Source organism: Mus musculus, chromosome 2 (genome assembly GCF_000001635.26).
Source record: "Mus musculus strain C57BL/6J chromosome 2, GRCm38.p6 C57BL/6J".
Taxonomy (NCBI): Eukaryota; Metazoa; Chordata; class Mammalia; order Rodentia; family Muridae; genus Mus; species Mus musculus.
Window position 1 is genome coordinate 179,967,991 of NC_000068.7, and position 14,980 is coordinate 179,982,970.

A 14,980-nucleotide genomic window follows, 5' to 3' on the forward strand; every position below is an offset into this window, starting at 1 on the left:
ACTGATTCCAAAAAAAGTCATATTTTGGCAATGCTTATTGAAGTGTAAACTGGCCTAGCCCCTGCAAAGTAATTTCTATCAAGGCCTAGAAAATGCTCAACCATCAGATATGCAGGTATATGTGGAGATATGAAAGTAAGGGTGGGCCATTACAGCAGGCTGGGACACCTCAGCACAGGGTCTGCACAGGCTGAGGTGCCCGCAGTGCAACAAAGCCTCAAAAACCAATGAGGGCTAGGAGAGCACAGAAAACCTGAGGGCAAGGCAAGGCTAGCCACACTCCTCAGCAGGGCAGGGGAAGGTTCTAACTTTATGATATCAAATATATCATAAGAAGAGGCAGAAATGGTCAGCCCTCACAGGAAAGTCTAGGCAAAGAGCAACGACAAAAGACTTATTTTCCTCTCACTAACTTCGCAACTTCCTATAGTAAATACAAACTTAAAATCAGAAAAAGCGCCGGGCAGTGGTGCCTTTAATCCCAGCACTTGGGAGGCAGAGGCAGGCGGATTTCTAAGTTCGAGGCCAGCCTGGTCTACAGAGTGAGTTCCAGGACAGCCAGGGCTACACAGAGAAACCCTGACTCAAAAAAAAAAAAAAAAATCAGAAAAAGCAGGCTGGAAAATACTAATGCCCTGCAACCCTGGGGCAGGGAAACCACCAGGTGTGGTGCTCCATACCTGTAACTCCACACAGCACTTTAGAGGCAGGGGTAAGACATCCTGGGCTACACATGGAGACCCTGTCCAAACAAGTCAGCCCGAAAGGCTTTCTTTCAAACACCTTCAAACAACCACTGCTTGAGGGACAGTAATGCTCTGAATCCCTTCACAGGGTCAGCTGAGCACCAAGCAGGCCATGCTGTGAGTGGGAACTTGTGCAGCCATCAAGTCAGGGCTCCCCTGCTAAGACCCAAAGTCTCTCAAAGACTAATCCTGAGGGCTGGGGGAGAACTCAGCTGATGAAGTGTTTGTTGCATAAGTGTGAGGATCTATCTGAGTCTGAGCCCCAGTACCCATATAAACAGCCAGGGCACGCACTTGTCACCCAGCACTAGACAAGCACTGTCCATGGATCCCAAGGGCTTGTTGGCCAGCCAGTCCATCCTACTTGCTGAGTACCAGCCAGTGAGAGACCCTTCTCAACAAAAAGGTAGTCGGTAGGTGAGAAACACCTTCCAATAACCTGTGGCCTCTCTATCAAGCTGTAAGACACACACACACACACACACACACACACACACACACACCACAGTGGGAATAGGTTAATTGAAAAGCAAGGGGCTGGGGAATAGTTCAGGCAGTAAAATACTTGCTGTGCACACAGGAAGACCTGAGTTTAACCCAAAGCACACTCTGAACAAGTCAAGCATGGCAGCTCCGCTACCATCTCCGAGCTGGTGAGGCAGAGAAAGGAGGACCCCTGAGCTGTGCTGGCAGCCAGGCTACAGCTTTATCAAGCCCTAGGTTCCATGAGCAACCTTGTCTTTTTTAAGGGGGTAGGGAGACACCATATACTATGCACACACATGCAAATACAAACTGGTACACACAGGGAAAAACTGAATCTTAAGCCCCCATCCCCATGTACACAGGAAGTAAGAAGCAGGCTCTTTCCCTCCCTTCTTTGCCACTCTGTAACAGGTCATCAGCCAAAGACCCTTCCTTTGTCCCTGCCAGCACCTTCTGAAAAGTGCTGTCAGATCTCAGCCTCTGCCGGGGCCTGTGCGCTGGGCCGCATACCCCAGGTCTGACTCTGCAGGAAGCTCTAGGCAGTAGCCCTGGATGGGGAGGGCTCAGTTCTTTTTGCTGCTCAGCATCAACTAAGACCTCAGTCCCTCAAATTAAACGCCTTCAGATCCACACAGCAGACTCACTACTAAGGTCTCATTCTAAAGCCAGATATCCAGTTTGTCACAAGAACCAGAAGTCCCCCAGAGCAATGACTCCAAAACCCAAGGTCATCAGCACCACCCACCTGCATGTTGTAGGTGCACTCCCTGCAAGTTTGAGCCCACAGAAACCGGTGCCTTCCTCAGGGCCACTCTACCACTCAGAGGACAGGACCTTACAAAATGGTCCCTCAACACCTCAGGAAGGAGACAGAGACGGCCGGCCCAGTGAGTAAAGGCACTGCTATGCTCTGCAAGCTGGCACCCTAAGTTTGATCCCCAAAACCCACAGAAAGGTAGCAGGGACGACTGACTGTCCACACCTCTGTCCACTCTTCTCATGTGTGCTGAAGCACATGCACCCATACACCATGTGCACACACACTAACAGTCTGTGCACACACTAACACACCATGTGCACACACACTAACAGTCTGTGCACACACTAACACACCATGTGTACACACTAACACACCATGTGCACACACACTAACAGTATGTGCACACACTAACACACCATGTGCACACACTAACACACCATGTGCACACACACTAACAGTATGTGCACACACTAACACAGTATGTGCACACACACTAACAGTATGTGCACACACTAACACACCATGTGCACACACACTAACAGTCTGTGCACACACTAACACACCATGTGTGCACACACTAACAGTCTGTGCACACACTAACACAGTATGTGCACACACACTAACAGTGTGCTTAAAGCTCCAGGAGGAGAGGAAAAGGCTCTCCCGAACTTCACAGACTCTCAGAGTGGCAAAAGGCCTAGCTTCCAGCAACCCCTCCTACCAGAACATGATTGTAGAGCAAACTGCAGGTCTGCATGCAGCACACTGGCCCCATACACAGCAGCAAGCTGCTTGGGCAGACAGGTCACAAAAGAACAGGGTAAAAGTGGATTCTAACTGTGGGCAATGTTAGCTCTTAAAGATTTTCAAGCTCTTATGTCTTTGGTACAAATATTCAAAAGAAGGTAAAAAACCAAAACTTTCACAGCCCTAGCATAAAATATAAAACTCCTACTTCTTAGACATAACTGTGCAGTGCCTGATCTGCCAAGCAGTTCTAAAGAACTGGCCCAACTGCACTCAAACCAACATCCAGGTAACCCTGGCTTCAGCACAGGCACAAAGCTGCACAGCACCCAGACTTCCTACACAAAAGCCCCCCTCTCCCATCTTCTTAACTTAATCTAGCAGTTTTAGTGCTAGCCAAGGCCTGACTAAAAGACTGCCAACAACAGCCCTGAACAGCAGCTGCATCCCAGACCAGGCAAGGAGAGGCTCATGGAGAAAAGCAAAGTTGCTCCTTCAAACTCCACAAACTGCTTCAGACCTTAGGCAGTTTCTACAGAACTTTACATCTTTGCTTCAAGATTTGCAAAAAGAGAAAAAAGAAAAAGAAAAAAAAGCAGCTATAATGATTTGATCAGCCCGGATATAACCTGCTATTTATAAAAGCTGTTTCCAAATTTACATTGTAAGTGGAAGAAAGTGCACATTTACACAGAGGCAGTCTTTGAAAGCATCCTGGAACACCCTGACTTAAGTACTACCCCACCAAGCCACTCCATTCAGGGCAGGGGGCTGAGTGAGGTAGACATGGTTCTGATCCAGTGGCCTCTCTGGGGCAATTGTGAAGAGGTTTCCCAGTGGCCGATCTTCCCTCCTTCACTCATTCCTACCCAAGCCAGGGGGTACTCTTCTTAGGAGCCCTAGTATACAAGAATCTGCCCAGAAGTGCAGTGCATATACATAGAGACCAATAAGCCAAGTATAACAGCATACACTAGCACCCAGGAAGCTAGAACTGAAGGACCTCAAGCAAGGCCTACATGGGCTATAGAATGAGAGTCCCAGACAACCTAATGAGAGACCCTGCCTCTTAAAAACCAAAACAAAGAGTTGAGCTGATATGATGGGTTCTCCCCAAGGTCAGAGCCTTTGCTTGAACACACAGCATGAAGTGTGGATGAGCCCACCATCCTGAAATGCTCACAGACCCTCTACTACTACCAAAACACAACAATGCTGAACAGCTCCAAAAACAGCTGCAAATGCCAGTCATCATCCCATCACCACACTGCCCGAAGATGACAATGACAGGCCAGCTGTGAATCTGATGGGAAAGGAGACCCACTCCTAGTCTTCCAAAGTGCACCACTGCCCGAGTTATGGTTACCAAAATGTTTCTCCTCTTCCTCCTCTTCTTCTTCTTCCTCCTCCTCCAGCAGCAGCAGCAAACTAGGTTACAACCTTTGGCCTAAAGCCAGGCCCTAGTGAGGTCCTCCCATAGGTAGCATGTGGCTCTGTGGGTGGTGGCCACCCCAGCATTGTCCACTCAGAGCAAGACAACCTGCCCCAAACTTCTTGTCCACTGGGTAAGACTTTTCACTGGAATAAAACTAACCTTAAAAAGACTGTTACCATCCTTCAAGCAGGGAAAGGATCAGGGAACTAGGACTAAAGTGCAGCTGTGCCCATCCATGTCTCATCCTGTGGGGCAATGGACAACTTCCTATTCACTCAGCAGAGACAAACTTTACAGTCAGACAAACTGAGGCTCCATAAGCAAACAGCAACTGTGACCTCGAGTAAGAAAAGCTAAAGTTCCAAGAATGTTCCTCTTGGTTGCTGCTGCCAAAGTTGGCCTTCAGAACCCCAGCCCATAACCCCTCCAGAACTCCACCCTGAGCTGCCTGAGAATCTATCTGCCCAACAACTCAGGCAGACCCAAATGTGGTGAGCCACTAATCCACATCCACGTGTGGGAACCAGCACCTGACACCTGTGTCACTCCAGAGCCACAGCATCCAAGCCAACAGAAGGAATGTTTGCTCCTACACAGAGAACCTATGATTTAGCCAAGTTCTAGAGCAACATGAGAGTAAATTCAATACCAAGGTAGAATGAGCACACGTAAAAGAAAATGCTAATTTGCCAAGTTAGAAAAACAGCCTGCAGGACAGCATCCTCACCCAGAACTCTCAAAGTCACCAGAGCACACACTAACTCTGAGGTTCTCTCACCTGCCCTTTTGACAACTATAGTCACACTGTGACATGCCTCTATCTCCTCCTGACATGTGCACCTGCCATCCAGCAATCTGAGAACTATCTAAAGCTCTCATTGTGGATCAAACTTAGACTTTGGCACCAGCAAACCACCAGCAAGTCACAACCACAGTAACATCCCAGTCCCTTTAGAAACTTGTCCTGACAGGGAAGATCGGGGCTCCGGTTGCTTAAAAAAATAAAAGAAATTAAAAAACAAGTTCAAGGTACTTATTAGAAGTTCCTGGTGAATGCTGAAGATTAAACTTGATCTCACAGACCTCAGGGTGAAGCCTGTGTCCCTCCCCTCCCCCAGCATGACCTCTCTCATGAGGGCACTGGGAGGGACTCAGCCCTTTTCACACTCCTCTCAACTGCCAATGGTATGCTATTCCACTTGACACCTATGTGTAGCCTTGAAACCTGCCTCCCCCTCTCTCTCCACTTTACCGTGCAAAGGCTGCTATTGGCTAAACAACGTTTTATTAGAACCTATTTTCATCTTTCCTGAGTATATTTTATTATAAAAGCTATCAATGAAGGAGGAACATCAGTTAGAAAAAGTTCTGCCTACGCAGTTACAGGACAAAACTAGGATGCTTGCATCCTCTGACTACGCCTCCCCGTCTTGTTTAAAAAGATGTCGGTTTTCTAGCACTGGTGGTAATGGTTTTAAGCACCAAACATTAGCTTAGCTTTGGGTGTTTTTAAAGTAAGGTAATCAATCAGCACTCCTTATCAAAACAGCAACAGAAGCCAGGGGTACAGAGGATGGGTGTGAGTTTTCTCTTTTTTAGAAAGCATGTGGGACTTTGAAGCAGAGCTCTGGGTGTCTGCTACACACCAGACTCTGCCCTACTCTCCAGCACAAGCATGGGGGCTGATGCAGACGCAGACGCAGAGACGTGCAAATAATGAACATGTTTACATTTCCCCCAAGGAGTTATCTTCTGCTCTACACGCCAACTCTGAACCTGACCTGGAAAAGGAGGCAGCAGTGGTGCAGACAGCAGCCAATGCCCTTTTCAAATGACATCGTCCTTCTCCCAGGGAGACGGACTTCACTTGTGCAGCACTCAAAAGCAAAGGAGCCAGGGTAAGCCAGGATTGCTATGGAAGGATGCCATGGGCACCTGACTAAGCCAGCTTTCCTGATAAAAGGACAATGTGGGCACATACTTGCATTGGGGAAGTCCGTGTTAAAGTACTGTGGCATTTCGAACAGCAGACTACAAGCACAAAATGCATCTTAAACTATAAATATCAGCCATACTTTCCACCCAGAGGTCAGAATGAAGATAATGAACAAGGCATTTCAATTTCACACACAAAACACACACACACACAGCCACCCCACACACACACACACACCCTGCTCACTTCTCAGCAAACCCCAGATGTGTGGCAAGAGACATCTGCAGTTCCTAGGCCTTATGTCACACCCAGCGCCTCCTCAGAGCATGGCAGCCCCTGCAACCTCTCAAACACTTCTGGGTCCTATATCCCCATAGATAGGGCAGGTATCTCTGGACCTTTGATGAGCCTTCCCAATCCTCATTGACTTCCACAGCAAAACCCAATTCTAAAGATGCTGTAGGTCTTTCAACGTGACCCAAACCACTTTTAAGAAAACAGGAGAGGACACAGTAGCAGCATGTTTTCTAATTCTCTACTACTGCCACCGCGGCGGGCGGGCGGGCGGGCGGCGCTGCTACTACTGCTTGCACATGTCACCGTGTAATACCGGAGGAGCGCACAGGGCTTGCTCCGGCCCAGGGTTCTGTGGGAACACTCCTGCAGAGGACTCTCAAACAAAAGCAGGCTACAAGCGAGGAAAGGAGCCACTCGACAAACCCAAGGGACCCTTAGGAATTCGAGGACAACAGAGTCAGAACATGTGTGGAATCTGCAAGAGCCGAGACAGCTCCTGTGTCCCAGAATCCACATCACCATGATCTCCTGCATCCGCAGACCCCTACGCACTAAGTGTCCTACTGACCTCCAGGGATGGCAACAACAAAAAACACCCAGGGTCCACTTTCAGGCACTGATGACCACTAAACGCCTGCTCCCAGCATGGAGTCCCCAACCGGCTTCCCTGGCAACAGGAAAGCCCATGCCGCCTTCCACAGACTTCATTAGCATGCCCGTGAGTAGTCGGTTCGCCCTCTCTTGACCTCACCTGAGGAAGGAGAGAGAAGGGCCCCTCGGCTATACGGTGGTAGCCCAGAGCATCCGAATGGGACAGCAGAGTTCCCCGAGGGATCTGGGAGCTCCAGGACTGGGACGCCCTCAAAACTGGCAGGTCACCTGGGCAGGGGCCGCCCCTCGGCCTCTCGGGCCACCCGACTAGGGCACGGTCCCAGAATGCAGCCCAGAACTTCCTGGAACGCCAGGGCAGCCTGGTGCACCCGCCCTCGGCCTCCCGCCGCGCGCTGCCACTCACCTGGGGGCAGCTGGAAGTTCTGGATGTTGGTCGGGTTCTGCGGCGGCTGCGGCAGGCGCGGGGCCAGCACGGTGGGCGTCAGCGTGGCCCGGATAGCGCCGGTGGTGGCCGCCGGCGTCCGAGGCAGGCTGGGGGTCGCCGCGGCCGCACCCTTCGCCAGCCCCGCGGGGGTCCCGGGCGCAGGCCCCGGCAGCGCGCCCGGCATGGCGGGCCCGAGCAGCACACTGCCCGCCGCGCCCCCGCCCGCGACCCCCGCCGCCGCCGCCGCCGCCGCCGGCCCCGGCCCGGGCCCCGGTCCGGGCTTGGGCGCCTCGGCCTTGGCCCCCTGCGCGCCCGCGCCCGGCTGGCCCAACCCCGCGGCGCCCCCGGAGGCCGCGGCGGGGGCAGGAGCGGCCCCGTTCTGCGCGGCGGCGGCAGCGGCGGCGGCGGCGGCAGCGGCAGCGGGTGACACGGGGGGCGCGGGCGCGGCGGGGTGCCCGGGCGGCCGGGCTGGCGCGACAGGCGCTGGGGGCGCGGGCGGCGGGGGCGCGGCGGGCGCGGGCGCGGCGGGCGGCGAGGGCGCGGCGGGCGCGGGGGCCGCCTGGATGACAGAGCCGGCGGCGGGCGGCGGCGCGGGCCCGTTGTTGACCGGGCTGACAGCAGGTGCGGCGTGCGGCGCGGTGGGCGGCGCGGCGCTCCCATTCAAAGTTTGCGCGGCGCCGGGGCCGGGCGGGCCAGGCGGGCCGGGCTTGGAGGCGCCGGGGCCGGCGGGTGGGGCGGCGGCGGCGGGATCCGGCCCCGCGACGGCGGCGGCGGTGGCGGCGGCAGCGGCAGCGGCGGCGGGGCAGGGCCCCGCGCTGGCCTCGGGCAGCGGCCTCAGCTTGGCGGGCGCCGGCGCGGGCCCTGCGGGGACAAGCAAGCGGCGCGGTGAGCTGGAGCCCGGGCGCCGCGGGCCCCCACCCGCCGGCCGCGCTCTACCTGCGGGGGGCGGCTCCGGCGCCGCTGCGGGCGCGCCCTCGGCGGAGGCGGCCGGCCCTGCGCCCGCGGCTCCGGCCGGGCTGCCGCTCACAACATGGTTCCCGAGCGCGCCGGCGGCCGCGGCCCGCAGCTCGGGCGTGCGCGGCGCGAGGTGGTGGTGGTGGGCCGCGCTGGCCGCCAGCTGCGACTCGAGCGAGCCCACCAGATCGCTCACCACTTTCTCGTCCACCTCGCTGTTGAAGAAGACCTCGTCCAGCAGATCCGAGCCCGCCGCCATCTTTCCTCCTCGCCGCCGCCGCCGCCGCCGCTCGGCCGAGCGCGCCTGGGCAGGAGGAGGTTCCAGCGGGGCGGGGGGCGGTGCGCGGGGCGGGCGGGGGCGCGGCGCGCAGGGAGGGGGGAGGGGCGGCCCACTGCGCAGGCGCGCCGACACGCACCGCCCACGCCCGCGCCCCTGTGGCCTCCGATTGGCTGCGGCGGGCTCTTAAAAGACGCGGCCAATGGCTGCGAGCGCCAGAGGCCGGGGAGCAGGCTAGGCGCTGGGTGCTGGTCGGCTGTTGGAGCGCTGGTGGGAATGGCAGCGGGGCCGGGAGAGCGGCGGCTCTAGGCGCCGGGTGGGTCGCGGCAGCCGGCTGCGGGGTTCGCCCTTTGTCTGCACCCTTCCAAAATGGCTGCGGCCAGGGCGGGCGGTGACAGCTGCGCGGGCGCTCCCGGGGCCCCGGCGGTCAGAGAGGAGCAGGAGTCCTGGCACGAAGGCGCTTTCGGGGCGGAGAGGTGCGCAGAGGACGCCGCGGACACGACGGGTCAGCTCCCCTGACTTACAGCGGTTAGTACGAGGGCCGTGCACACCCCGGACGAAGCTGGACATCCGGAAGCTGATTTGTTCTTTATTTACTTTTCTCGTGGGGGAGGGGGGGGTTGGTTGTAAATCCTCTAAACTGATGCTTGCTGGCACTTTGTAGGAACATTTTCGTTACCATTTCTCCCCTTTCTTTCTGGGTGTTTTCTTAACCAAAAGGCCGTCTTATTGGACATCGCTATGGATTTCGTCTTTCCTTTTTTTTTTTTTTTTTTTTGAAAAGGCCGAAAACAAATTCCAGATGGCAAAGCTTGTTGGGGACCTCAACGCAACTGACCTTCCTAGAATCATCGTCACCTCTGAAGAGACTTGCCACGGTCTGCACAGATCCAGCACTGGGGAATGAGGAATTTGACACTGTAATTTTTTTTTTTTCCTTTCGTGCCTTGAAAGAGACTCTTCCCACCAGCTTTTACTACCCACACACACCCTCCATGCACTCGGAAGATGAAGGCAGGAGGAAAAGGAGTTCAACCTTTGTTATGCATTTAGTTGGAGGCCAGCCTGGGGGTCTTGTGGGGCCCTGTATCAAAAAGGTGAGGTGAGAACTATTCTCTCAAAAGCAGAGTATAAACTCTCAGCCTGTGTGCTGATCCTGTCCCAGCCTTTTAAACTAAATGAGTTATATAACTACTATACAAACCCCACCCTACCCCAGCTGTCCTCTAAGCAATAGTCTACCTAAGGAACTGTGCGCCTTGAAGCCAAAAAACAAAACAAACAAACAAACCCCACAGTGCCCTCACTTGCAAAGTGTGCTTGGGAATCCTTAAATAACAGAAATTTTGTTCTTGAACATCAGCCTCCAGATTTGGAAAGCCAGTAAAAAGAAAGAGACAATGAGGAAGCAGGTTGGGTGCTAGAAGCCAGTATAGGCTTGACACACACTAGAAGGAACAGAAATTCACAGTTGTAAATAAAACCCACGAGTCTTCTTTTGACACAGGAGAACACGTTCAGGGCCAAGAGCATCATCCTGAGTGAGTGGGACACTACTTAGTCACAGCCCCCAGCCACAAGTCACAGAATTCTTTACTCTTGATAATGGTTTGAAGATTTTAAAGTGGACCAAAGGATCAGAAGGTTCTTGCTAATCCTCTTGATGCCGGTTAATGGGACCCACCAGTTAGGTGTACAGTAGCCTGTACCCCGAAGCCATTAGGTGACAGGGAGCACAACAATGAGAGCCATAGCAAAGCCCAGGCTCTGGAGCTCACAGGCCTCTTGGTACCACGGTACACAGCCTCCTTCCATTCTTAAGCATCTGCTAATGACACAGCCCCTGAGCCACCAAGACTTAAGTTACAGGTGCAGGGTTTAGGGTCTGTGCCCACCAGTCCCTTCATTCCTTGCTGCAGAGCCCAGTGTGGGAGCCACACATCTTTCAGGTAGCTGTTTTCAAGTGCAGAGCTCTTAAGACTGAAGTGGGTGGAGCTAAAAAGTCTCCTCCCCTCCTCAAAATCTATATGCAAGGGGCAGTAGACACTATTAAAGCCTTAACCTTTGTCACTCTGGAGACTGAAGAACAAATTTTCTTTAAATTGTCTCTCCCTTTGATACATTGCCATAGGCCATTATGACTTTCATAGTTTGAACTAGCATTAAAAGAGAAAAGGAAGAATCATTAAATATAAAGTATAAATAAAACACCCATTTTGTAGAAACAGGGGACAACCTTTTGCAAGTAGGTTCCTGCCACCATAGGTTTAAGGGATCAAATTTTTATCAGGCTAATATGGCAACTACTTTTATCTGCTTAACCATTTCACCAGCACAAGATGTTTAATTAAAAAAAAAAAAAAAAAAGGCAAAGCGGAGGGATAAGGAGATGGCTCGCTTGGTGAAATGATAGGATATGAGTTGAATCCCAGTACCCACATGAAAACACTGGGTATAGCAGCATGCATCTGTAATCCCAGCTATGGGGAGGTGGGGATCACAGTATTCCTGGGTCTCACTGGCCCAGAAAGTGTAGTGAAATATCCTGTCTCAAAAAATAAGAATGATTGAGGAATACACCTGTATACCTGATGCTGACCTCTAACCTCCATGCATACATGCACGCACCACAGAGAGACAGACAGACAGACAGACAGAGACACAGGCAAGAGTGCACACTAGATGGTAGCTGGAGACCTCAAACTGGTTCCTGCTTTCTGGGTGATTGTGTCAGGCACCCTTACCTTGTGGTAGCTTCAGCCATCTCTGGACTCACCTGGCTATGGTCTCTCCTTTATTTTGTTTTGACAGAGCATCTTGTGTTGCACATGCTAGCCTTGATAGGCTCATTCCATCCTGTCAGCCTTTCACATAGCTGGTACCTCTCATCTTCTAGTGATACCAGTTCCTGGATTTGGGACCTACCAAATTCCAAGATCACTTTGAAAAGTTTTTAACACATTACAACTGCAACTCCTTTGCTTGAGACCAGGCTTGGGTGGCCACCAGTCTTAGGACTAATGCATTGAGTGCTCTCTGCAAGGCCAAAGAGGAACTGAGGTTAGAAGGCTTAAGTTTGTGGCTGGGTCTCACTCTTGGTAAGGGTATAAAGCCAAGTCTCAGACACTAAGGTTGCTGGGCACTAGTAGCACTCTTCCCATGCTGAGGTTAGCTATCCTTTTGTCCACACGTCAATGGACATCATGGGTCTGGTGTCTGCTCCTCCTGCCTTCTCCTTTTGAAACTAACCCCGGTCTCCAGAGCCAGCTGTCTATAAAACTCCAGAATGACTCATGACAACATTCTCTTGGCTGACTCCCACAAAGGACTAACTATAGCTGTGTGACCGGGTTTACAGTTCAGCTCAGAGGAGCTTACTCAGAGTGCATGAGGGAGCCCAGCCTGTCAGCATGCCTGCACTTGGCTTCCCGAGCCTCCACCTCCCGAGTGTTTCATCATCAGCCTCACTTCCCAGGAAAAGGCAGCCATACCTCCTGCGAGGTGCACTGTCGCTCTGCTCTATCCGGTGGTTCCCTGAGGGTTTCCTTTTTGGTTGATTTCTAATAAAACTTGCCTCCCCCACCCCCACCCCCCATTCAGCTCACATGTCCAGTTTATAAAATCCTAACTCAATTTGGAACAGAGTATAGTGGTACACACATATAGTACCAGCACTTCAGAAGTGGAAGCAGGAATTGTTCAAGGCCAGCCTCAGCTACATAATAATGTGGAGAGCTGCTGGTCCACATAAAACTGTCTTGAAAGATAAAAAATAAACAACAATAACAGCAAAACCCCAGCAAACCTCAACTCACGTCCCTGAAAACTTAGTGCCGTTAAGTGTTGAATGATCACATTTAAGGTTTGGTGGCTGGCATGGTTAGGAAGAGCTAGTGAGATGCCTCAGTCACTGAGGATGCACCCTAAGAAGAGGGTGGAGCCCAGCACTTTTCCTCTCTGTGAGAGAGTGCCTGGCAGAAGAGCCTCAGTGAGGAAGAGCATGCAGGAGCAGACATGGCAGGAGAACAGCCCATGGCTTGCAGTGTCAGGAGGTTGAGGATAATTGTAACCCACAAGAAGGAAGCAAGCAAGACCTGGCAGCCCTACTTGAAGGCCTCCCCTCTGAGCATCCTGTTTCATCTGCCTAGACTCCACCTCCTATAGGCGTCACCAGCTGGGGACCAAGTGACCAAATGGTTGACCACTCAGAATTTGAAATGCAAGTCGGGTGGTGACATGCCTTGAATCCCAGCAGAGGCAGGCAGACAGCCAGGGTTCACAGAGAACCCAGTTACACATAAAATAAAAAGTACCTCAGTATGAAACAAATGAAAAACACGAGACCCGTAGTCGGGTAATCTTAAACGTAACTGGGGTAAGTTGGAGGAGAGCATGGGAGATGCCTGAGTGAGCCAGGTGCTCACTGTGCAAGCTGGAGCTGGGTTCAGATCTGCACAGCTTCTGTAAGAGCCAAGCACGGGTGGCAGCCACCTGTAACCCCAGCACTCAGGAGGCAGACCAGACTCCCAGATCAAGCTGGCTAACTAGCTGAGCTCTGGTGAGCTCTGGGTTCATCAAGACAGCCTGCCTCTTGAATGAAGTGGGACACAATCATGACATTGTAAAAATGCCATTTCTCCCCAGTGTCAGCTACAGACTTGGTGCAAAATGCAGTTTAACACCTACCCCCGAATTGTTTTGCTTTTTTTTTTTTTTTTAATCATTGATAAGGGGCTGAAGAGATGGCTCAGTGGTTAAGAGCACTCACTGCTCTTCTGAAGGTCCTGAGTTCAAATCCCAGCAACCACATGGTGGCTCACAACCATCTGTAATGAGAAAGGATGCCCTCTTCTAGTGTGTCTGAAGACAGCTACAGTGTACTTATATATAATAAATAAGCCTTTAAAAAATCATTGATTACAAAAGTTGATAAGCTAGGCTTGTGTTTCCCACATGACAAGAGTAACTCACCTTTGGATCACACCTTAAACTCCGGGTGGGCGAAATGATACAACATTTGCCTAGCTTTCGAGAGCACGCCCTCAGGTACAGGTTCTGGAAAGGAGTCAGCACAGGACAGGGAACTGTCCCTGCCTTTGGGAACTGCTAAGGTCAGCACGTGGTCCAGGCCACTTAGGCAGAAAGAAACTCCAAAGAGCTGGATCTCAAAGCTGGGTGTCACCCCTCTCCAGAAGGTACAGGGCATCCTAGACAAGAGAAAGCTTGAAAAGGGGAGATAAAGTCGGGCAACAAGTGCTGCCTCCATCTCCAGTTGGACTCTGAGGAGTACTGGGGAGATTTCAAACAGCATAGCTCAGAATAAGACATGAACAGCCATCCAAGTGGAAGATAAGGACTTGGCTCTCAGTCCCTAAAGTCAGCCATCAGCTGACAAAACATGGCCACTATGTCCAGGCCACAACCCCAAAAGAACCAGTACCAAAATAATATTATCCTAAAGTGGAGGTGAGGCGCAAACCTTTAGTCACAGCACTCTGGAGGCAGAGGCAGACAGATCTCTGAGTTCAAGGCCAGCCTGATCTACAGAGAGAGCTCCAGGTCAGTAAGACTACACAGAGAAATCCTGTCTCAAAGGAAATGTTTAAATAAATTTAAAAATCATTCATTCTTAACAGGAGTAAGGGGATTGACCTATAGGATTATTATGTAAGGATTATAAAGTAGCTGTGGGCTGTGGAGATGGCTCAGTAAATTGTTCTTGCAAGCATGGGGGCCAGAGTTTCATCCCCAACAACCGAGTTTAAAAAGATTAAAATTTAAAAAAAAATTTTAAGCTGGGCACGATGGTTCATGTCTTTAATCCCAGCTCTCCGAGACAGAGGCAGATAGATTGCCAGGAGTTTGAGGCCAGCCAGGTGTACATAATAAAACTTTGTCTCAAAAAGACACAAGAATACATAATTTTTTAATTCTAAAAATAAATAGCCGGGCAGTGGTGGCGAACGCCTTTAATCCCAGCACTTGGGAGGCAGAGGCAGGCAGATTTCTGAGTTTGAGGCCAGCCTGGTCTACAAAGTGAGTTCCAGGACAGCCAGGGCTACACAGAGAAACCCTGTCTCAAAATAAATAAATAAACAAACAAACAAACCCATAATCCAGTGCTGGGGAATTGGAGAAAGGCAGATCCTTGGGGCTCCAGGCCAGGCAGCCTAGCTTATATTTTTCAGATGAGCGAGAGAGCCTGTCTTAGAAAAAGACAAAGGCTGTAAGAGGTCAGTGGGTAAGAGTGCTCGCTATGCAGGCATGAGAATCTGCATTTGCATCCCAGCAGCCATGTAGAAAGGC

General features: G+C 51.9%; 1 protein-coding gene and 1 long non-coding RNA gene across 3 annotated transcripts in view; one reads left to right on the top strand and one right to left on the bottom strand.

The window, feature by feature from the left end:
• Taf4 (TATA-box binding protein associated factor 4) overlaps positions 1 to 8,656 on the bottom strand; it is a 64,501-nt gene extending 55,845 nt beyond the window's left edge. The window contains exon 1 of one of the 2 annotated variants that reach the window (NM_001081092.1): positions 7,423 to 8,656. In NM_001081092.1, coding sequence (NP_001074561.1) covers positions 7,423 to 8,656 — 1,234 coding nt within the window. The remainder of the gene's footprint in view (positions 1 to 7,422) is intronic. The other variant, XM_006500588.1, reaches the window with a different exon arrangement.
• A 206-nt stretch (positions 8,657 to 8,862) lies between these two features.
• 4921531C22Rik (RIKEN cDNA 4921531C22 gene) lies at positions 8,863 to 11,023 on the top strand. The gene is made up of 2 exons (NR_033782.1): positions 8,863 to 9,202; positions 9,459 to 11,023. It is a non-coding gene; the product is annotated as an RIKEN cDNA 4921531C22 gene (long non-coding RNA).
• Positions 11,024 to 14,980: the final 3,957 nt, after the last annotated feature.